At 45.4% G+C, this 24,777-nt stretch overlaps 1 protein-coding gene across 1 annotated transcript in view; it reads right to left on the bottom strand.

Moving 5' to 3' along the window:
• The window catches only part of LY75 (lymphocyte antigen 75), a 397,255-nt gene that overhangs the window by 194,327 nt on the left and 178,151 nt on the right, over positions 1-24,777 (bottom strand). The window contains exons 12-14 of the mRNA XM_029605582.1: positions 18,000-18,199; positions 9,362-9,504; positions 8,867-8,948 (exon numbers count right to left, since the gene is read on the bottom strand). Coding sequence (XP_029461442.1) covers positions 8,867-8,948; positions 9,362-9,504; positions 18,000-18,199 — 425 coding nt within the window. The remainder of the gene's footprint in view (positions 1-8,866; positions 8,949-9,361; positions 9,505-17,999; positions 18,200-24,777) is intronic.

Genomic DNA, 24,777 nt, shown 5'->3' on the forward strand with positions numbered 1-24,777 from the left:
ACCAGATCATACAAACCATCTGCAGCATAAGCGATGCCTGCTTCTAGGCGGGCGGACTGCAGAGCCCCACTGTCGCCCATACCGGCTCCGGCAGCCGACTCCTGGACCCAACACAGACAGGCCCTCTGCACGAGGTTAGCGCAAACCGCTGCCCAAAGGCTTAGCACTGCAACCTCGAATGCTCGCTTCAACTGGATCTCCAGCTTGCGGTCCTGCTTATCCTTAAGGGCAGCCGTCCCAGCAACCGGGATAGTGGTCTTTTTTGTGACTGCAGAGACTGCGGTGTCCACCTTTGGAATCTTCAGTAAATCTAAAACATCAGACGATAATGGGTACAGTTTCGCCATAGCTCTGCCCACTCCCGGGTCACTAGTTTGCGAACCTTCTAAGGCAGAGGAAAAGATGTTGTAGGACCCCTAATGCCGTCGAGGACTGGATTGACACCCTTCATTGTCATACTCTTCCTGAGAAACCTTAAGTCCCAGAACTTCAAGGACCTGGGGAATAAGGGGTCTTAACTCATCCCGCTTGAACAAACGCACCACGCTGGGGTCATCCCCCTCTGCAGGAGGTTCATCGGGCTCATCCAGATCATCAGTATCCACATCATCCGGATCCGGCTGCGGATCCGGGTCTGCCACCCCTACTACCCCAGAAGCCGGTGTTGCCCCAGATCCCGGGATCGGATCTCGCGTACCCTAGGGAGAATCCCCTGTGGGTTGAGCCTGACCAGAGAGGTGCTGACGAGGGTCCGTACCCTGACCTTTTCTCAGGCGGGTCTGAACCTGCCCCCAGGAGACCGGGCCGCTATACCGCCGAGTATTTCCTTGCCAGGAAAGCCTGGTGCATAAGGAAGACAAATTCTGGAGAAAACCCCTCCGGGGCCCCCTCCCCCACTGGAGAGTCAGCTGGAGTGATATCATTAGTTCCCCCGGTGAGGTTTTCCCTCACCAGAGCTAGAACAGGCGGAGAATCCTCTTCCCGCGAAGCCGAAGGCGAGACAGACGTTCCCTCCCTGAGGGAGGAGGCAAGAAGCCCTGAAGAGCCCTCTAACCCCGGGGAAAACGCTGCGCATAAGGAGGTCGCATCTAACACCAGGCCGCGTGATCCACACGCGCGGCAGGCCTGCGATTCTGTTTTTGGTCCCATCTGCAGCAGTGCGCTGATAGTCTGAAGTGAAATAGAAAAGGGCGTGAATAAAAAAAGAAACGCTCGGAGCTGCGACACGGAGAAAATTTCAGTCAGGCAGGACTAGAAAAAAAAATGCGCGCAGCCGTACTGCGGGAAAGGAGCCTGTCTATAGTGAAATCGCAAGGCTCCCAGCAAGGAAGCGGCGAGCAAACGAGGCACAAGGAGAAAAACTCACGCTTGCCCTCAGAAAACTACCCGGAGCCCCGGGAGCTGAGGGGAACACTGCTGACAGCTTCCCCGGCCGGCCTTAAAAGACCGGTCCCTCCTGCACCTCTCCTTACCTCAGACTGAAGACTGTCAGTCAGCCGCAGTGAAAACAGCTCTTTTTTTTTTTTTTTTTTTTTTTAAATTAAACTTTACCAAGACACAGAGAAAAGCTGTTACAGGAGACAAGGGAGCAGCTGTAGCAGAGAAGGTGGTGAGTAGCCAGGAGCCCCTGCTCATCAGACACCGAACTGTGATGGGCGAAACCCTGACAGGAATATCCAATTCCCCGGACGCCCGGCTTCTACTGAGGGATGGCCCACGAAGGTGCCTAATGCCTCAGGAAGCGACCGTAAACAAAAAAATTAAATGCAATATAACTATATAAAAAATATAACTAAAGACTGCAGGTGTGCATCTGTACCACCCGCTGCAGTCAGAGAAATACTGAGTGACTGCAGGTGGCACTCTCGTTATGTAGCAGTGCCCAAAGTTCTAATTGACTCCACCTGCTGGTAGGGAAACACAACCCACTTTTCTGGACTGATCAGGGTATGTTCAGGAAAAGAGTATCCTTATAATGTGGAAAGCAGAGGAAGCTCAGTTGCATTGGGTGTGGAGAAATGCCTTCCATGAGTTAATGCTGCTAGAAAAAATTGGAGATGGGGTGCTTGATTAAACGACAGAAGATCTTTCTAGAAATTTGGACTGCATATCTTCGACTTTTACCTGCTAAACTACGGAGTTCTGTGCTTAATGATATGTCGTAAATCTCTAATACTTTTGAACACCTTGAAACTATATGGGATATTGTAAATTGCATATATAGTTGTTCTCAGTGAGTAATGGGACCTAGCTTTTGAAGAATGAGGGATGGGATGGGGGGATGGATTTCCTTTAAGGGATTGGGGGGAGTTTTAAATAATGAATGTAAACAACATTTGCTACATGCATCAGAGCATCCACTCACTACACGTAGCTGTCTTGTACTATTATACATTAAAGAAACAGTTTGAACAATAAAAAAATGCATATGCATCACACACACACGGGTTACAAAATGCTATGGTAAAGCTATGCGCTTCCATATGCAGTTGTTTAAAAAATGTATCCTCTTTTTAATTGTAACTTTGAACTATTTATTTGCTCACTTACGGCCCGATTTTAAAAGGGCCATGCACGTAAAACATGGGGGTTACGTGCATGGCTGGGCCTTGTGCGCAGTGTACCATTTTAGAATGGGCACCGCACCCCTGTTACGCGCCAAAATGCTGGACCCTGCAAAAGGGGAGTGCCATTTTGCGCTGTTCTGATGACTCGCGCACTGGCAGCTGGTCAGCGCGTGCAACTTACTTCAACTCAGAGCATGAAGTAAGTTGCAAAACAAACAAAAAAAAAAGGGATAGCTAGGATAGATTTAGGAGTCAGGGAGGAGAGGGGAAGAGGTAGAAAGAGTAGGGTTAGGGATAGGAAAGTTCCCTACCAATCCGCAACTTAACTGGAGCAGACTGAGAGGGGACTGGGGACTGGCCAATCACGTCACCGCACATAGGTTATAAAATCCCCCACCTATGCATGCAAGTCAGGGGCTGCCTGCAAATGCATGCGCGGATTTTAAAATCCAGTGAGTGGCCATCATATTTTATAATATGCACGCGCTGCTGCGCAGATGTTATAACATCAGTACATCCATATGCGTGCGTGCTCCTTTTAAAATTGACCCCTTACTCTTCTGTTGAACAAAAGACATTACTAATGCCTTAACTTCTTGACTAAATAATGAAAGTATCTTTGTATATTCCAGCCATGCAAATCAGTTGTTTACTCTTTCAAAAAATAAAAAAAGGACTAGAAGACACTCCATGAAGTTACAAAGTAGCACATTTTAAACAAATCAAAGACATTTTTTTTTCACTCAATGCACAATTAAGCTCTGGAATTCAATATTAGAGAATGTGGTAAAGCAGAGTTGCTTACCTGTAACAGGTGTTCTCACAGGACAGCAGGATGTTAGTCCTCACATATGGGTGACATCATCAGGATGGAGCCCAATCACAGAACACTTTTTCAAAGTTTCTAGAACTTTGACTGGCACCTAGTGGGCATGCCCAGCGATGCACTGACCCTGCATCCAGCAGGGTTCCCCCTTCAGTCTCGTCTTATAGTAAAAAGTATGTGCGAAAAATAAAATAAGAAAGCGTAAATGAACCCAACTCCATGGGGTGGCAGGTGGGTTTCATGAGGACTAACATCCTGCTGTCCTGTGAGAACACCTGTCACAGGTAAGCAACTCTGCTTTTTCACGTCAAGCAGAATGGTAGTCCTCACATATGGGTGAGTACCGAGCTGAGGATGCCCGAGTAATGCACCAAATTCACCCATAGATGTGCAACAGGCACAACAGCAGGGGTGGAAATTTGGTTAGAAGGGCATCCTGAACCTTGAACGGGTCAGCGGATGGATGTTGGGAAGTTAAGCTGGAAACAAGTTGCGGAGAATAGACTGGCCAAAGATGGAATCCTGTTTGCCAGCCTTATCCAAGCAATAATGGGCTGCGAAGGTATGGAGAGAACTCCAGGTAGCAGCCTTACAAATATCAGCAAGCGACACCGAACGGAGGTGCGCTACTGATATCGCCATGGCCCTGACAGACTGCGTTTTTACACGTAGTGGAATGCCTGCTTGCTGGTAGCAAAAAGAAATGCAGTCCGCTAACCAGGAGGAGAGGGTCTGCTTTCCCACAGGATTTCCCAATTTGATGGTATCGAAAGAAACAAACAATTGAGTGGATTTCCTGTGGGCTAAGGAGTGAGGAAACTCACTCCAAGATGAGATTTGGGCAATGTTCTCTCCACCTAGCTTGTTGTTACCCAGGTAGAGAGTCCATCAAGCTAGGTTGAGAGAACATTGCACAAATCTCATCTTGGAGTGAGTTTCCTCACTCCGTAGGTCATCAAATCTTCACAAGAGACCACTGTTCTGTTTGTACGTCTCACGTTGAATGTGAAAGTGGCCCCTAACCCCCTACACTAATACTTAAACCTCACCTCGAGTTACTAGGTGGGCCTCCCATAGGGATACAAATACCTGTCTAGGGAGGAGGCACTATGGCAAGGTGCTCACTCTCTCTCTCTCTCAGACAGCATGTAGCACACCATTTTACAATACATATCAATTCCCATCACTATGAAGACAATTGATTTCTTATATTTCTTCAAATATGAATTTACTAATAAAGTTTGTATACAATTGGGCATAGTTGTCAAATATCCTTTGGGTATTGTATGATGTCCTGTGAGAAAGGCAGCTAGCATAGTTGGGTTTAAAAAAGGTTTGGACAAGTCCATAAACCATTATTAACCAGATAGACTTGGGGAAGGCATTGCTTATCCCTGGGTAGAAGCAACAAGGAATCTACTATTTGGGATCCTGCCAGGTATTTATGAATTGGATTGGCCACTTTTGGAAACCAGATACTGGGATTGATGGAATCTTGGTCAGATCCAGTATAGCAGTTCTAATGTTCTTTTGTAAATGGATACACTCCAGTAGCTTTTACACCATGTTAGAAATGTTCAGGGTTTTCTATAGATTCAGAAATATACATGAACTTTTTGGTTTTAAAAGCACTAAGATTTGGAGGCACATGAGTAGTTTTGATATCAAGATTACAATTACAGAGTATAAACAAGATTAAACAAGCACACTAATGATCAAGTTAAATTTTCTATCTGAACGTCTATATTCTAAACCTAAGAACAGCTGAAAGCATCTTAAATCACAATAGCTAGGGACCTTTATTTTCATTTTTTATTTTATTTTCTCAGGAATTTCTCAGTGTTTATTGTAACAGGTTAAAAAACAGTGTTAAAAATGTCTATTTATCTGGATAAACAGAATTTATCTTGGTGGACAGAAACCAGGAAGCCAAAAAATATATATTAAGCAGATTAATGTTGTAACAAACAGAATATACTTTTTGCTCCCTCCAATTCCAGCAAAGCATCCCCATTTCTCCCTACCCCACTCATTGCCTAACAACTCCCTATCTCCTATATCTCATTGTCCTGCCCACCACTCAGTTTTCCCCTCTCTTCCCCTACCCCCTGATGGCAGCATCCCACTACTTTCCTCTCTCTACCCAGCATGTCCCAGTCCCATCCTGCCAAGAATCTCTCCCCCCTCCATCGCAGCAGCATTTATTCCCACCTTTTACCGGTAGTGGCTCCAGGCTCTCATACAGAGACAGCAGCTGATACAACAAGGTTTGCTTAGTAGACTGCACAGGTTTACTTGCAGTTATGAACACGTTTTGTGTGTTCAAACTTCATTGCTGATGCAAGGAGTTTTGCACACAAAAATTGTGGGTACAGATTAGCACCTCTGATGTAAATTTAATGGTAAGGAAGACAGTTATCCTCCCCCCCCCCCCATACAGAGAAGTGCACAGGCTTAACTCGTGTTTTGTTAGCACTGTTAACTCCTAGTTAGAGGTGGAAAAGTTTCCAAGGTTAATGTTAAACCTATGGCCAGGAGTTCTGGTGCTAGGGTCTTTAGTTCGGATTTATAAGCAGAAAACATGTTTTGTGCAAATAAAGCATGTTTTCTGTGCATAAAATATGATTTATGCTCTCTGTGCTAAACACATCTTATGTGCACAAATCACATTTTTATGTACATTATGCATTTTTTCTGTACATTTCCAGTTTAATGCGCTTTATTTTTTTAAACTCCCAATGCATTATAATACCATTAGCTTACTGCATTGAGAGTACTTTTTTTTTTAGCACGTGTTTTAAACTGTTATAATGCGTGGCTTATTACTTAGGCCACACAAGTAGGAGACTGATCCTTTTCTTCAGCAGGATGTCTGTGCACGCTTACTGCAACTCCCATGCTCTGCAGCATTTCCACATCTGCGGGAGGGGGGGGGGGGGGGCAGAGAACCTGTCAGAAATTGCTTCTATCTGCTCTGGCTTCCAGCAGTTGCAGGGGATGGGGAGTTGGTACTTGAATTGCTTCACTGGTTGCATCGGATGGTAGATGCTTTGGCTATGGGGAAGGGGCGATTTTAAACACCTCATCAGCAGCACCTGCTCTAGCTTCAAGATGCAGCCTGGGATTGGGGCAGGGGGGCTTCAATCACTGCACTTATGACCTATATTTCACTCTGTTCTAGCTTCCAGCAAACAGGGCCTTGAAATGCTGCTCTCTTTTGATGGTGCAAAATTAGGGTGAAAATCAGTTTAAACCAATTTTCAACTTTGCAAAGATCTAGAAATTTATGGGTGAAAAATTGGTTTAAATAGATAATGAAGGACCCTACCAATAACGCAGGAATTGAAAAATTAAGAGCAGGATCATGGGGTTGCTTTCAACAATTTTAGTTTTAAACCTAGAAACATAAGAACATAATTGTCATGCTGGGTCAGACCAAGGTCTATTGAGCCCAGCATCCTGCCTCCAATGGTGGCCAATTCTGAAAGGGACTTAGCTAGATTAAAAAAAATGATTGGGCTGAATGGCTAAATTTAGTAATCTCTGTTTCACTATGGGATCAATTTTCAAAAGATTTTTTCACCTATAATAGGGATTAAGCCAGAAAGGTCTTCCTATTTGAAAGTCTGGCTCCACTAATTTACTAAATTTAGCTGGTCAAATTCACTAACTGGACAAATTTAGCAAGATGAAAAAAGGGGGATTTTAAGAATTTAGTTGGTTTATGCCATATTTGACACTAACCAGCTAAGGGCCTCATTTTCCAATATCACAGTGGTAATGCATGAGGGGGCATGTCCCATGCAAATAAGGCATTTTTCATGCAGCAGGGAAACATCACATGATGCAATGTTTTTGCCATTTGCAGAAATGGATTCACAAATCCATTGTGCACTGTGATATTTCAACCAGTGAATCATCGCAGTACATGAAAGTGTCCAAACAGCCTATTTCCAGTCTTAGGTGCTGCAAGCAACATGTTATATATATATATGTGAGAGAGAGAGAGAGAGCTTGTTGTTGCCCAGGTAGAGTGTCCATCCAGCTAGGTTGAGAGACTATTGCCCAAATCTCTTCTTGGAGTGAGTTCCCTCACTCCGACGGCCAGCAAATCTTCACTAGAGACCACTGTTCTTTCCGTACGTCTCATGTTGAATGTGAACGTGGCTCCCAACCCCCTACGCTCATACCTAATCCCCACCCAGAGTTACTAGGTGGCCCTCCCATAGGGATACAAATACCTGTTTAGGGCATAGGCACTATAGCAAGTCAGTCTCTCTCTCTGGAATTGTCGTGGCACACGATTCCTGTTTTACATATACTCCGCCCCCTGAATATATAATTACGAATTTGCATTCGCAAATCGCGTTAACGGCTGTTAGCGTGATTTGCGTTATTATCTCCCGCGATAACACCTTGGAAAATGACCCCCTAAATCTGGCCAGACAAGATACTGCAAAATCTGACCTACCAAAGCTCTCTGAGCCCCTATTTAAAAAAAATAATCCCAAGTCCTGACTTCCCCTCCCACATTCAATTTGTGAGATGAAGTCCTCACTATCACAGCTCTCCCCTGAATCTTGAAATGCTCTCTGATTTATAAGATGAAGCACACCCTCTCTCCCCTCAACTCCACAATAACCCTCCCATCTCCCATCCTCCACACCTCCAAGAATCCTCAATGTGAGGACCCAAAGAGCAAGGAAGAGGACTTACTCTTGCCTCCTGACTGCTCACCTTCCAGCGTTGCTGCCAGAGCAAATGCTACATGCTAAGCCAAGAGGACTGGAAGCCTATATCCTTGGGACTTAACAGGGGAAGTTTTCAGGAGGTTAGAGGAGAAAAACAGGGGAGCTCTTGGCTCACTACATTGAATTATTCAGGGGGGGGGGGGGAAGGGGGAAGGAGAGCTGTCAGCATCCCCATTCAGCATTTTCTATGCTACGGAGGGAGGGAAATGGCAGAGAAGGCAAGAGAGCTTAGCCACTAGTGATGATATTCAGCGATAGTCTAATAAGTCTAGGTAAGCAACTTTGAGCATCCTAAATCTTGATGAAAAGTTATATCCAGCTAGATTTATGATAATTTTCAACTGAAAATATTCAAATTTTAGCCTGCTAATTTAGGAACTGGGGTAGCTTTAAATAATGATCTCCCAGTAACATTACCTTTCTTTAAATCTCTCTATCCTAATCAGTCTAATCTGAAACTTAAAATTAACCTTTACAAGAATAATAATTAGTCTCAGTAAGCTCCGACCAACACAACACTCTAAACAGGCAAAAATGTAAACCACCATGTGAAACTATTATACAAGCAGAAAAGAAAAAAAAAAACAAAACAATGTTACGCCTCAATTATTTCAAAGAGTTAAAAAGTCAACTTATGAAAGAAAGAAAGAAAGGAAGGTCTTCTGGGATAAAATCTTTCAAATTATCTTTCAATTGTCAATCGGTATCTCAAATTTACTTACTGGCCTATTATCACTCCACTGCCAGGATCCTTGGGACGAGGGGTTTCTCTTATTTAGTCCAACCCAGATCCACCGGGTACCACTGAAAATAAATGAAGTTTATTAAACTATAAAATTGTCATCTCATCTTCCTCAAGTGCAGAGGCTGCCATATCCAGGGCTGGATTTAGGATTATGGCTCCCATAAGCAGAGGATCAAGGGTTGCAGTTGGGGGGAGTGGAGGCTGCCATTGGAAGTCTGAGCAAAGGGGAATCCTAGTTTTTGAGCAGCTTTTAAATTTGGCACCCTAGGCACATGCCTATTCCTAACTCTGGCCCTGGTTATGTCCCTTTTGCCCACCAGCACGTCTCTATTTCCCCTACCAACAAGCTCATGACATATTACTGCTGCAACTCTTTGCAATGTGCATTTGCTATCATCACGTTACCATCCCAATAACTGAAAATGTTGAGCAAAGTTCATTTTAAACAAAATCTAAGACATGAGGATACTACCTGATCTGAGTTCGTAGCAGAGAATGAAGCTCTTTCATTTCAGCAAAGCTAGTAATGCTGGGGAGATGAGCTCCAAGTGCCTCACAGAATCTTTCAGCCCCTTCCCATGTTCTGGTTCGCAGCAGTCTTTCATAATGGAAAACCTTTTTTGGTCCAGTAAAAACAAAAGATGAAAATGTTTATGATTTAATGCAGGAAAGGTACCTGGAGACATGTACATAAGAAAATTATTTCTTACCCGCTAATTTTCGTTCCTGTAGTACCAAGGATCAGTCCAGACTGTGGGTTATGCTCCCAGTCCAGCAGGTGGAGTCAGAAGCAAAAATTCGAGGGGAGGTCCTATATGACCTCACTCCTTGTGCCTCAATCCTCAGTAACAAGACTTTCAAAGCCAAAGAGAAGAGACAGAGGGATCAAAAAAGATAACTGTTCAACAATTATGAACGAAGAATAAAAACTGGTAAACCCACAACGGAACTTGTAAACCAAAAAACTGTGAGAAAACAGTAAGTCCTGGAGCCCCAGGATGAGATAGAATAAATAGATAATAAGTAGGAACAAAGAGCAGAGGCTTATCCCATTACAAACCCAAGAAATCCAGGGAGGGTGTCTGGACTGATCCTTGGTACTACAGGAACGAAAATTAGCGGGTAAGAAATAATTTTCTTTTCCCTGTACGTACCAGGATCAGTCCAGACTGTGGGATGTACCAAAGCTTCCCCTACTCCGGGTGGGCCGATAACAGCCCTGCTCTCAAAACACTATCTCCAAAAGATCCAAAACTCGGAGCCCGAACATCCAAGCGATAGTGCTTAGAGAAAGTATGTAGTGATTTCCAGGTGGCCGCTCTACAAATTTCCTGAGAGGACACCGATGAACTTTCTGCCCAAGAGGCAGCTTGTGCTCGAAGAGAGTGTGCTTTAACACCTAGAGGTGGCTGACGTCCTTTTCCAATATATGCCGATGCGATCGCACCTTTTAGCCATCGAGCGATGGTTGTCTTAGAAGCCATCTGACCTTTTCTGGGGCCTGACCATAGAACAAAAAGATGATCCGAAAGACGGAAGTCATTGGTGAGAGCTAAGTACTGCATTAGACATCTCTTGACATCCAGATTGCGAAGCTGTCTGGGATCTGATGACAAGAAAGAAGGAAGTTCCACAGATTGATTCAAGTGGAAAGAAGAAACCACCTTGGGGAGAAAAGAAGGTACTGTCCTTATGGAAACACCTTCCTCAGAGAAACGGAGGAAAGGTTCTCGGCAGGACAAGGCCTGGAGCTCCGAGATACGACGAGCAGAAGTTATAGCTACCAAAAAGACAGTCTTTAGGGTAAGGTCCTTGACAGTGGCTGCGTGTAAAGGCTCAAACGGAGGACCTCCTAGAACTTCGAGTACCAAGTTAAGACTCCAAGAAGGACAGGGCGATTTGAAAGGAGGCTTCAGCTGACGAACGCCTCTGAGAAAACAAAGAATATCTGGGTGAGAAGAAAGCGGCGAAAGAGTCCCCGTGTGCAACAAGGCTCCCAACGCCGCCACCTGTACCCGAAGGGAATTGTATGCGAGACCCATTTCTAGTCCCGACTGAAGAAAATCTAAAACTTGAACCACCGAGGCGAGAACCGGCACAATAGTACGGACTCTACACCAATCTTCGAATACCTTCCATACCCTTATGTACGTAACTGAGGTGGAAGTCTTTCTTGCCCTTAATAAGGTGGAAATAACCGCCTCCGGTTATCCTTGACGTCTCAACTTACGCCTCTCAAAAGCCAGGCCGCAAGACAAAAGCGATCTGCCTCCTCTAAAAATATAGGACCCTGTTTGAGAAGATGAGGGAGGTGACCGAGACGAATCGGTTCCTCTTGAGATAGAAGAAGCAGATCCGCAAACCATGGTCTTCTCGGCCACTCTGGCGCAACTAGGATCACAAAACCAAGGTGAGACTCTATGCGACGTAACACCCTCCCCACCAGGGGCCACGGAGGAAAAACATACAGAAGGACCTGCGTGGGCCACGGGAGGACTAGGGCATCTACTCCTTCCGCCCCGTGCTCTCTCCTGCGACTGAAAAAGCGAGGAGCTTTTGCGTTTTCGGCAGTGGCCATGAGGTCCACATGGGGAACTCCCCAGCGCTGTGTTATCAATTCCATCACTTCCCTGGAGAGCACCCATTCTCCCGGATCCAGACGTTGACGGCTGAGAAAATCTGCTTGGACGTTGTCTACGCCTGCTATGTGAGACGCCGCCAACCGGAGCAAGTGCCGCTCCGCCCACTGCATTAGCTTTTCCGCTTCCCACGCTACTAGGCGACTCCTTGTGCCCCCCTGTCGGTTGATGTACGACACCGTGGTTGCGTTGTCCGAGAGAATCCTGACCGCCCTTCGGCGAACCATCGGAAGGAATCCCTGTAGGGCGAAATGGACTGCCCTTGTCTCCAACCGATTGATGGGCCACTGACTTTCCTCCTTCGTCCAAATGCCTTGGATGGAGCTCGACTGACATACTGCCCCCCATCCTGAGAGACTGGCATCTGTGGTAACCACCACCCAGTCCGGTGTCTCCAATGACACTCCCCTGGCAAGATACCGGGGATCTAACCACCATTGGAGGCTGAGCCGAGCCGATTGAGGAATCGGCAAGACTGCACTGTAGTCCTGAGATACCGGTTTCCACCGGGATAGAAGTGCTTTCTGTAGAGGACGAAGGTGCGCAAACGCCCACGGAACTAGGTCTATTGTAGAAGCCATAGTTCCCAGCACCTGCAAGTAGTCCCAGGCAGTCGGTACCTGGAGCAATAAGAATCGGTGAACTTTTTCTCTCAACGCTTGAGCTCGCTCTGGGCGTAAGAACACCTTGCCCTGTGCCGTGTCGAAGTGAGCACCCAGAAAATCCAAGTTCTGGGAGGGCGTAAGGTGACTCTTGTCGTAGTTGATTATCCAGCCTAACGATTGGAGCAGGGATACCACCCGATCCACGGCCTGGATCCCCTGACTTCGAGACTTTGATCTGATGAGCCAGTCGTCGAGGTACGGATGAACTAGTATTCCTTCCCGGCGAAGGGCTGCTGCTACTACGACCATAACTTTTGTGAACACTCGAGGAGCTGTAGCTAGACCAAAAGGCAATGCCTTGAACTGGAAATGCTGTCCCAGGATCTTGAAGCGAAGATATCATTGAAAATCCGGGTGGATCGGGATATGGAGGTACGCTTCCGTCAGATCTAAGGAAGCAAGATATTCCCCCCGATGGACTGCTGCTAACACCGACCTGAGTGTTTCCATGCGGAATCGTGGGACCCGGAGTGCTCTGTTGACAGTCTTGAGATCCAGAATGGGACGGAAGGTGCCCTCTTTCTTGGGTACCACGAAGTAGATTGAATAATGACCTCGTCCCAGTTCGTTGGTGGAAACTGGCCTTATTGCTCCTAAGGCACGCAAACGCTGAAGCGTGTGACGTATAGCTCGTTGCTTGTGAAGAGATCCGCAGGGGGAGAAAAGGAATCTGTCTCTGGGTGGGTGGACAAAATCCAACGCGTAACCGTTTCTTAGGATGTCCAAGACCCACTGGTCCGACGTGATTCGAACCCACCTCTCGTAAAAGAGAGTGAGCCGACCGCCTACCTGAGGGATCAGCTCGTGGGGTAACCTGGCATCATTGCGCAGGTTTAGAGGTTGAGCGAGGGACTGTAGAGTCTTTGCCACCTCGCTGTCCTCGAAAGGACCGATTCCATCCCTGTGAACGATAAGATGGAGTCCTTGATGTTGGCTGTTGCCTGTTCGTCCGAGCACGGCGCTGGTTCCGAGATCGGTTTCTGGAGAAGCTAAAAGATCTAGCAGAGCGAGGTCTGTCCTCCGGAAGCTTGTGTATCGCGTTCTCGTTCAGGGACTTGATTATCTGGTCCAAATCTTCACCAAAAAGGAATTTGCCCTTGAAAGGTAAAGAACCAAGGCGTGTCTTGGAAGAGGAGTCCGCCGACCAGTTGCGGAGCCACAGAAGACGGCGGGCCGACACAGCCGCCACCATAGAACGAGAGAGGACCCGGAGAAGGTCATACAGCGCGTCCGCACCGTAGGCTATCACGGATTCCAACCTATCTGCCTGTTGAGCCTCAGCAGAAGGGAGATCCTGCGAGGTAAGTAGTTGTTGAACCCAACGTAAACCAGCCCTCTGTGCTAGGGCGGTACAGATAGCCGCCCGTACTCCGAGTGCCGAAACCTCAAAAATTCTCTTCAGATGGACTTCCAATTTCCTATCCTGAAGGTCCTTCAAGGCTGTTCCGCCCGTGACTGGGATGGTAGTACTCTTAGTCACCGTAGATACAGCAGAATCCACTGCCGGAACCTTTAAGAGATCCAGAAAATCCACCGGAAGAGGATAAAGTTTATCCATGGCTCTACTGACCCTGAGGGATGCCTCTGGAGTGTCCCATTCTCTAGAGATCAGCTGTAGAAAACTAGGATGCGTAGGAAAAGCCTTGGCCAAAGGTCGCAACCCCGCAAGTAGAGGGTCACCTTTCTTCACTTTGGGATCTGAAGGCGTTGGATCCGGGGGCGGATCAATATCCATCTCCTGAAGAATATAAGGAATGAGTCCCTCTAACTCTTCCGGTTGAAAAATACGGAGTACTCTGGGATCGTCTCCCTCGACGTGAACAGAGAGATTAGGATCATCTCCAACGGGGTCCTGATTGACATCCACATCAGGTAAAACTGGAGAGACCCGCGGTGGACCAGTTAAAAGTCCGGAAGCCATCTGAGTTGAGCTTAGGGGAGGAACCAATCCCTGTGGTGAAGGTCCCCCTAGAGAAGGATCCAGCCGTGGTACCTTGGCTGGAGATGGTCCCCAGGGCAAAACCGAAGGTGAACCGCTGCTTTGCAAAAAAGCACGGTGCATCAGTACCACAAATTCAGGAGAAAAACCTGGAGGCCCCGGGGGAGGCCCACCCGGGGTCTTGCCAACTGAAAATTGGTCCCCTTGTGGTACTGGGGGAGGCAAAACCTCCGGTTGTCTAAAAATCGGGTCACCCGGTTCCTCCAAATCAGATCCAGCTTCGTCCTCAGAAAACAAAATGGCCGCCGTTTCCTCGCTCAGCGGGAACGGGGCTTGCCGCTGACGAGAGGAAGCCTCCTCTCCTTGGTCTCCTGTGCCTTCCTCCAATGGCGCGACTGCCCTAACAGAAGGTTTGCAGCCGGAGCACAGTCCCTCCTTAGAGAGACGGCTCCCTAAGCGTCCACAAGCGGAGCAGCTCGGTGTCTTCGACATGAGGTAGGAGATCCCCTCCTCCTCAGGAAGGCAGGAAAACAGGCGGCGCGGCTTAAACCTGAAGAGGTCTTGGCGAAATGAAACTTGTTCGCCCTTTCCTCCCCTATCGACCAAAAGCTACTGAGGAAAAAATAAAAAACCTCTCAGAAGCCAGCAGCCCCGGGGAATGGCGCGTCGCGGGGCAGCGGGTCGTAAAACTCTCGCAGGGCGGGAAGAGAGAGAGAGCTAGGGGAGGCGCCGCAAAGTTGACAGAAAATTAAAATAATAACGCCGCCCTCCAGTGCCGAAACGAACCGGCAAGAGGTGGCTAGGAGCTGAAATAATAAATTTAAACAAGTAAATGAAAAAACACTTACCCCGTGAAGAAATAAAAGAACAAGGGAAAGGAACAGACAAAATAGAAAGTTAACAAGTTCCTCTCAACCTAGTCCCAAATAAAATAGTCTTCTATCCTATTTATATTCTTTTTTTTTTTTTTTTTTTTGATCCCTCAAGAACAAGAAAATAAAAGGCCTAAACGTGAAACCTGTGCTGGGGACTAAACAGTCCCCTGCTCACACCTGCTGGAGTCAGAAGATACTGAGGATTGAGGCACAAGGAGTGAGGTCATATAGGACCTCCCCTCGAATTTTTGCTTCTGACTCCACCTGCTGGACTGGGAGCATAACCCACAGTCTGGACTGATCCTGGTACGTACAGGGAAATATCTGTTATAGGACGCTGTCCATTTATTAAGACATAACCAGATGGTCCAAATACATAATAGCTACTGAAAAGTGCCTTAAGTGGATGCATGGATTTGCAAATTTATTCTTTGTTCAGAGGTTTGAAGTTTAAAGTGCACTGCATGTTCTTTGTCTGTCCATTAGGGCCTTTTTTTTTTTTTTAAATGTCCAATCTTGTAAATAGCTAAACATCTGGAGATACTGGGCATGCACCACTTTTTCATATGTTGCAACAAACTATTTGGGACCAACTCAAGAGGATATTCCTGCAGAGATCTACTTCTGTGCTTAAAGTTTTTTTGCATCTCTCAGTTTCAGAATATACAGACCGAAGATTTTATCCTGCTGAGACAACAGTTAATATTATATGGACATTTCATTTATAAAATAAAGCAATTCTTCCCCAAGAACATAGACTATGTTGCTCAAAGAAACTATGTATTGTCTTGTCATCCAGATCAAATGAGGAGAGGCAGAAGAAGATATAAATATGTTTCTTTAGGAGCTCAAGGTATGTGTATGTTTATACACAAAGAAACCTGCCACATAGCAGGCAAAGAGATTAACAGTGTGCTCTTAGCCAGACTATACCTGGATGGTCAACTAGTAAGTGCAGGCAGCATTTACAGGCTAGAGTGAGTACATAACACTACAGTTATGAAATGACAAGTTTTAAATCTACTCTAAAGCAATGTGTAATTTAAAATTCCTTCAGTTAAAATTTTCATCTTATATTTTGAAAATATGCCAAAAAAATCATTAGTAAATGTAAATTGAAATTAGTTTAAAGCTCCTTGGTGTTCAGTGATAAAAATATTTGATGTTTGAGCTATATCACTTTGTTTGATAACTGTAGAAAGAGGCACCAAGGACTGCTTCTCCTGGTTTCTCTGTGTTTAGGAATAGGATTTCTTTTTTTTTTAAATTTATATCTTTATTTACTTTTTCAAAATTATACAAAGCATCCACTCTGCTAAAGGAAATATGATATGTCAGAGAATAACAGGCAAAATACATTTATGAAATAAAATATCAAAGAAATTTTCTGTTTTTTCTCTGTCTATCCATTAGACCACCAGATAAGGGGGTGGAATATCTGCATATTAAGGAGATTTAAGGAAACTTAATATAGAAGAAAAAAAACAAGCAACTCATTCTACCAGTTACATTATTACTTAAGGATTATCGCCATTGATACTTAATTGCTTCAGGACCTTTTTTGCATCGACAAAGCTTTTCAGTTGCTCAAGTTGAAAAAATATATATGTATCTTTGTTGCATTTTACTACGCATTTACAAGGGAAGCTTAAAAAAAAGATGCCCCCACTTCCAGAGTCTCTCGTTTTAAAGCAAGAAAGTTCTTTCTTTTCAGTTGAATCGATTTTGTTAAATCAGGAAAAATTCTCATGCGGGAACCCATGAATTCAAAGTTAGCTTTCTTAAAATATGCCTGCATAACGTCTCCTAGATCCTTCTCATTAAAAAATGAGATTAGCAAAGTTAGTCTTTCTGCAACTTTATAGGAAGACGATTCCAGGAAACCTGTTAAATTATCCAAATCATTTGTGGTAATTTGTCGTTGTTGATAATTCTGACCTGGCAGAAAGTAAACTTTATCCAGGGGTGGGGATTTTTCAGAGGAAATTTCGAATACTTCGTTGAAGTATCTTTTAACTGTTATACGTGGAATTTCCCCTATCACCCTGGGAAAGTTCAGTATTCTTAAATTCAAATGCCTCATAGCATTCTCAATGTTCTCAATTTTTCGATTAATGGCCCCACAATCTTGTATTAATATCGACTGAACTTTTTTCACTTGTTGAATATCACTTTCAACATTGTGAAATTTTTCTGCCACTTCCTGTTTATGACTCAGAGTTCTTATTTAATAGTTCCATTTGCGTGGAAAGATAATTAATTTTGCTTGAGCAATCCTCCAAAGACTTTGCCATTGCTGATGTTAATGTCCAGATAGAATCTAGTGTTACTACCTCCGGTTTTGTAGATAAAAAAAATTCACCGGTACTAACAGGGGTGCCAGGAACAGATCTCTCACCTCCTCCTTCTGCGACCCATCCTTCCCGACTGTTCTACTCTCCTCTTCCGATGCCTAACTCTCTGCTTTCCACGGAGGAGCTCCTCCACAGACGACGCCCCCTCTGCCCAAGTCTCACGATTCACCACCTCCAGGTTACCGCTTGGGCAGGGTGTCGAGGCTGCCCTCACAGCTGGAGGTAGACGCTCATCTAGGGGGCTGAGGGATGTTCCTTCCGAGGTCGGGTCACAGACTCCTTCCTGTGACCCAACAGCCGGACCTCCCAGACCCAAAATCGCTGGTTTGGACACACACTGCGCAATTGTTTTCTGCCCCGGAGAGAGCGTTGAAGTCGAGTGGGTAACTTCTTGTCTTCCCTTTTCGTTTTGGAGCCATTCTTGCTTTGGAAATTAACTGAGAAGAAATAGAAACGCCAGAGCGAGGGTGCAGTGTGTCTTAGCGAGTCACCATCTTGACTCCACCTCCGGAATAGGATTTCTTTTGTCCATTTTTCTTGTACAGATGGATGCCCTCTAGAATAGTGGCTTAACATTATAATATTATTTATAAATGACCACATACAAATAGAGTAAGCTATTATAAAAGAGCAGTTACCTTGTAGCAGTAAAGGCCATCTGATCCATATGACCATCCATCAGGACAGATGTATTTACGTTTAGGAGGTAGTGCTTCTGGTTGGGCAGATCCAATACTTCGTTTGTAGATCGTAAGAGCCTTAAAACTTTTACAATCTTTGACCTCCCACTTTCCAAGATATTTCCCATTTGCCATTGCTACACAGCCCCCAGGCATTGCTAGAATTTATAAAAAAAACAAAAAACAAACTAATTTGTTGGTTGTAGGAGGGCTCCATAGACATATGTATATACACTTTAAATAAAGATGACAAAGTCATAGCAAAATACAAAAAAAATAAAATAAAATATTCCTCTATTCCATTAAGTGTCTTAAATTCTTCCATATGCTTGTAGAATATGGTAGAATCCATGTGCCTGTCAGATGAATCTCTTTGTACAATGAATGAGCAGAGGGATAGAGCGCAAGCTGTGAAGGCAGAATTGGCAATTCTAGTAAGGATTTGGTGTTCTCCCTTAAATGAGGAATGAAAATTGGTTCTTACCTGCTAATTTTCGTTCCTGTAATACCTCAGATCAGTCCAGAAAAGTAGGTTGTATGTCCCTACCAGCAGGTGGAGTCAGAGAACAATTAGAACTTTGGGCACTGCTACATAACGAGAGTGCCACCTGCAGTTACTCAGTATTGACCTGTACCCAAGCCCATGCTAACAGAACTAAATAACAAAGGGTAGCACCCAACCAAATTTCCAGACTACCACTTCGTCACTGGCAAAAAACCAGACTGAACAACTGCTAAAAACTACTCCATGAATCATGTCTGCAAAAAAGGAGCTTCAACAATAAAAAACTTAATCAGGTTCTGACCAAGACAGTCTTTAGGTATCTGAAGAAAGGGGAGGGCCTCTGGACTGATCTGTGGTATTACAGGAACGAAAATTAGTAGGTAAGAACCAATTTTCATTTCCTGAACATACCCAGATCAGTCCAGAAAAGTGGGATGTACCAAGCCACCCTACACTGGGCGGGAACCCGAAAGACCCGCACGAAGCACACTCTCCCCAAAGAATGGTTCATCAGAAGCCTTAACGTCCAATCGATAATGTTTTGTAAAAGTGTGAATAGACGACCACACCGCCGCCCTACAGATCTCCTGAGGCGACAGTAACTGACACTCTGCCCAGGAGGTAGCCTGAGCCCTAGTGGAATGAGCTCTGAGATCCAAAGGCACCTGATGCCCTCGGGCTACGTACGCTGCGCAAATGGCTTCCTTAATCCACCAAGATATGGTCACCTTTGACGCTTTGTCCCCCTTCTTTGGGCCACCAAAGAGAACGAACAAATGATCAGAACGTCTGAAGTCATTGGTAACCTCCAGATAACGCAATAAGACATGCCGCATATCCAAAAGATGAAGGTCTCTGTTCTGAGAAGACTCCCGGGACCAGTTAGGGAACCCCAGAAGCTCCACAGTTCGATTGACATTAAAGGCTGAAACCACCTTAGGAACAAAAGACGGAACCGTATGTAACGATACCCGATCGCCGTAAATCCGAAGAAAAGGATCCTGACAAGACAGCGCCTGCAACTCTGAGATTTGATGGGCCGAGCAAATGGCCACCAAAAAACACTGTTTTCAAAGTCAGATCTTTCAGGGAAACTCCACGAAGAGGCTCGAAAAGAGCGCCATATAGAACTCGCAGGACTAAATTCAAACTCCAATCCGGACACACCGAACGGATGGGAGGGCGCAAATGTTTGACCCCCTTAAGAAACCGAGCAATATCCGGATGCGCTGCCAGCGAACAGCCGTCAAAGTTTCCCCACAAGGCACCTAGAACTGCAACTTGTATACGAAGGGAACTGAACGCCAAGCCCTTAGCGAAGCCCTGTTGCAGAAAGTCTCACACCATTCTGCCCTGGATCCAAGGAAGAAATACCCGTAGGGCCAGACGTACAGCCCTGGTCTCGAGCCGGTTTATGGACCAGGATCTTTCCATCGCCGACCAGAGGACTTGGACTGATCTGTCTGTACACACCGTCCCCCAACCTGAGAGGCTGGCATCGGTGGAGATTATCAGCCAATTCGGAGTGTCCAAATCCACCCCCCATTCCAGATTGTCCAGTGACAGCCACCATGACAGACTGGCTCTGGATTCCGGAAGTAGAGGCATTGGTAGATGGAATTGCTCCAACACCGGGCTCCAGCGAGACAAAAGCGCATGCTGTAAAGGTCTTAAGTGAGCGAATGCCAAAGGAACCAAGTCCAAAGTTGAAGCCATGGAGCCCAGGACCTGAAGATGATGCCACACTGTGGGATTGTTCCTTCGAAGAAGGGAATGTATTTGTTCCTGCAACTTCCCTATTCAGTCTGCCACTAGAAACACTTTGTCCAGCAAGGTATCGAAATTGTGCTCCGAGATAAATCAACTTCTGAGTGGGTTCCAAGTGACTCTTCTGCACATTGATTACCCAACCTAGGGATCGCAATGTGAACATCACCATGTGCACTGATCTCTCACAGTCCACCCGAGACTGCGCAAATCAACCAGTCGTCCAGGTACGGGTGGACCAAGATTCCCTCCTGATGAAGGAAGGCCACCACCAGCACCATCACCTTGGTGAACATGCGAGGAGCTGTTGCAAGACCAAATGGGAGGGCTCGAAATTAGAAGTATCGTCCCAAGACCTTGAACCGCAGAAACCTCTGGTGATTCAGCCGGATCAGAATGTGCAAATACGCCTCCATGAGGTCCAGAGAAGCGAGAAACTCCCCTTTTCGAACCGAAGTCATCACTGTTCTCAGGGTTTCCATACGAAAGCGAGGAACCCGAAGACAACGGTTCACCTTCTGCAGATCGAGGATGGGCTGAAACGTGCCCTCCATCTTGGGGACTGCAAATACTGAAGGCGAGAAAGACATTCCCTCCCGGAGAGAGGAGGCAAGAAGCTCTGAAGAGCCCTCTAACCCCGGGGAACACGCTGTGCATAAGGAGGCCACATCTAACGCCTGGCCGCGTGACCCGCACACACGGCAGGCCTGCAATTCTGTTTTCGGTCCCATCTGCAGTAGCGCGCCGATAGTCTGAAGTGAAATAGAAAAGTGCACGAATAAAAAAAGAAATGCTCGGAGCTGCGACATGGAGAAAATTTCAGTCAGGCAGGACTAGAAAAAAAAAAACCTTTTCGTACTGCGGGCTAAGAGACTACCGGCTGAGGAGAAGAAAACCCGCGCAGCCATGTCGCGGGAAAGGAGCCTGTCTATAGTGAAATCGCAAGGCTCCCAGCAGGGAAGCAGCGAGTAAATGAGGCACAAGGAGAAAAACTCACCCTTGCCCTCAGAAAACGACCCGGAGCCCCGGGAGCTGAGGGGAACACTGCTGACAGCTTCCCTGGCCGGCCTTAAAAGACCCAGTCCCTCCTGCACCTCTCCTTACCTCAGCACTGAAGACTGTCAGTCAGCCGCAGTGAAAACAGCTCTTTTTTTTTTTTTTAAGTTAAACTTTACCAAGATACAGAGAAAAGCAGTTACAGGAGACAAGGGAGCAGCTGTAGCAGAGACGTTGGTGAGTAGCCAGAAGCCCCTGGTCGTCAGACACTGAACTGTGGCGGGCGAAACCCTGACAGGAATATCCAATTCCCTGGACGCCCGGCTGCTACTGAGGGATGGCCCACGAAGGTGCCTAACATTTCAGGAAGCGACCGTAAACCAAAAAATTAAATTCAATCTAACTAAATAAAAAATATAACTAAAGACTACAGGTGTGCATCTGTACCACCTGCTGGAGTCAGAGAAATACTGAGTGACTGCAGGTGGCACTCTCGTTATGTAGCAGTACCCAAAGTTCTAATTGTTCTCTGACTCCACCTGCTGGTAGGGATACATAACCCACTTTTCTGGACTGATCTGGGTATGTTCAGGAACCTGTAATAGGTGTTCTCCTAAGACAGCAGTATGTTAGTCCTCACATAATCGGATGGTGCCCGGCACGGAAAACTTATGTAAGTTTCTAGAACTTTGACTAGCATAGTGAGCATGCCCACCATGCCCTATACCACACATGCACTCAGGGACCCTCTTCAGTCTCGTAACATAGAATTATTTATTTATTTATTAGCTTTTTTATACCGATATTCGAGTGAACATCATATCGGTTTACATAAAACTTCGGAGAAATACAATGAAACAGGGAGGGGGAGGAGAGGGGGCAGCGATGAAAGCCAAGTTCTGAGGAAGAGAAGTGAAGAAAAAAGGACAGAAAATAACAATTGAACAATAGCTAGTGGCAGAAGAACAGTTGTCCAAGGGCTAACAATAAGCACTATCTACAAATTTACAGTAAGTAACAAACAATATACAAAATTAGCACTGAGTACAATAAAAATAAAATAATAAACCACAGGAGAAACCCAACTCTGCAGGGTGGCAGGTAGGTTTCGTAAGGACTAATATCCTGCTGTCCTAGGAGAACATCTGTTACAGGTAAGCAACTCTGCTTTCTCCTAGGACAAGCAGGATGGTAGTTCTCACACATGGGTGAATCCCTAGCTACAGGCTGCTCCCTAACACAAAAGGGAACCAACAGACACCAACTAGGTGCCAATGGGCACAACAACCACAGTGCTGTTAGTAACAGAGGTGGAGACAGCGTGAACCCAAACAATGGGCCCTAGGCAAGGACAGTTGGGTTCTACACCTCAAAGAAGTTCCAGAGGATAGATTGGCCAAACCTACTGTCACGTCAGCCATCCCTATGCAGACAGTAGTGTGATGCAAATGTGTGGAGAGAAATCCACTTTGCAGGCTTGCAGATCTCCTCCACAGGAACTGCTCACAAGTGGGCCACCGATGTAGCCTTGGCTCTGACAGAATGAGCCTTGACATGATCCCCAAGATGCAGCCCTGCCTGGGCATAACAGAAGGAGATGCAAACTGCTAGCCAATTGGATAGTGTCTGTTTGGCAATGGCAACTCCCAATTTATTCCTGTTAAAAGAAATAAAAAGTTGGGTGGACTGCTTATGAGCTTCTGTCTGCTCCAAGTAGAAGGCTAAGGCTCTCTTGCAATCCAAACTGTGCAGTGCTCATTCGCCTTGATGAGAATGGGGCTTGGGAAAAATATTGGCAGGGCAATTGACTGGTTAAGTTGAAAATCCATCACCACCTTAGACAAGAACTTAGGGTGCATACGCAGGACCACCCTGTCATGGTAAAACTTAGTATAAGGTGGATAAGTCACTAAGGCCTGGAGCTCACTGACCCTGCGCGCTGAAGTGACCACCACCAAAAATATGACCTGCCAGATCAGGTACTTTAGGTCACAAGTGTGCAGTGGCTCAAAAGGAGATTTCATCAGCTGAGCAAGCACTACTTTGAGGTCCCAAGACACAGCGGGGAGGCTTCAATTGAAGCAGGCCCTGCATGAATTGTACAACTAAAGGTTGCACAGAGATGGGCGTAACATCTACACCTTGGTGCTATGCACCAACTGCACTCAGAAGAACTCTAACGGTTTTTAGACCAGTTTCCAAGAGAAGCAGAAGGAGGTCAAGCAGCTTTTGTATGGAGTAGAAGAAAGGAACTAGGGTCTGTTGCTCACACTACATGGAAAACCTCCTACATTTCAGTCTGTAAGACTTTCCAGTGGAAGGCTTTTGAGAAGCTACCAGGACTCAAGACACATCCTCTGAAAGATCCAGCGGCTGCACAATTAGCCTCTCAACATCCAAGCTAAGTGCGACAGGGTCTGGAGGTTATTTATTTATTTATTTAACGGTTTTATATACCGACATTCAATAGAGATATCACATCAGTTTCCAGAGAACAATAACTACACTTATAGCGCGCGTGACATGTAACAAGAGAATTTAGACATAACAAAGTAGTAAACAAAAGTTTGAAGATATGTATATGTATATATGAGTATATGGGTATATATGAGGGTAAATAGAGGCAAGTAATTATATACACGGGTTATTTCCATGCTGCAGCCTGCCCTGATCTTATATGATGAGATCTGGGGGAAGTCCCCAGACTGATCAGTTCCCAGATGGATAACTGCCGTAAGAGTGGAAACCAGACCTGCCTTGGCCAATGAGGGACTATGAGGATCATAGTCTCTCGGTCTTGTCGAAGCTTCAGGAGAGTCTTCGTCACTAGTGGAATTGGGAAGATATGCATACAGAAGACCCTTGTCCTAATGGTGGGCAAAGGTGAAGTACGTCAGTTCCAGGTAAACATATCGAATTTAAAGTCCTGAAGAAATGAATGTGTAAGGATGTTATGTATTGCTGTGGATAGCTATTCGAATACTCAGTTACTTGAATGATGGATTATATTTGGTGAGATCACATTGCATGTACATTGAAAATTATTGGAAGAAATTGATATTTGAAGAAAGTGATGTTTCCAGGTTAGTCCTTGAGGAAGCCCTCATGAAAGAGGGTGAAACGAAGATATCTTTGTCGGACCTGGCTTTATTGAAGATTATTTCAAGTATCTGTATTGGAATTAAGAATTACGAATGAATGAATAATAATACATACTGCAATTTTTGAGATGTGGAAAATTTAGTACAGTATTAATCAGGAATATTTATACCTAATTTGGTGGTGATTTTATATGGCATGAATGTTGAATGGATGTGGATGTATGAGATAGTTTTTAATTGTCTAGATAGTTTGTGATATTTTGTGCTTGGATAAAAAGATAAAAAATGAAATTGTAAGGTATATAGTTCTTCTGTGTGTGATGCTTATATGATAGACAAAGAAGATTTTTTGAATATTACCCTTTGT

The sequence above is a fragment of the Rhinatrema bivittatum genome, chromosome 6 (assembly GCF_901001135.1).
Source record: "Rhinatrema bivittatum chromosome 6, aRhiBiv1.1, whole genome shotgun sequence".
NCBI classification, from domain to species: domain Eukaryota; kingdom Metazoa; phylum Chordata; class Amphibia; order Gymnophiona; family Rhinatrematidae; genus Rhinatrema; species Rhinatrema bivittatum.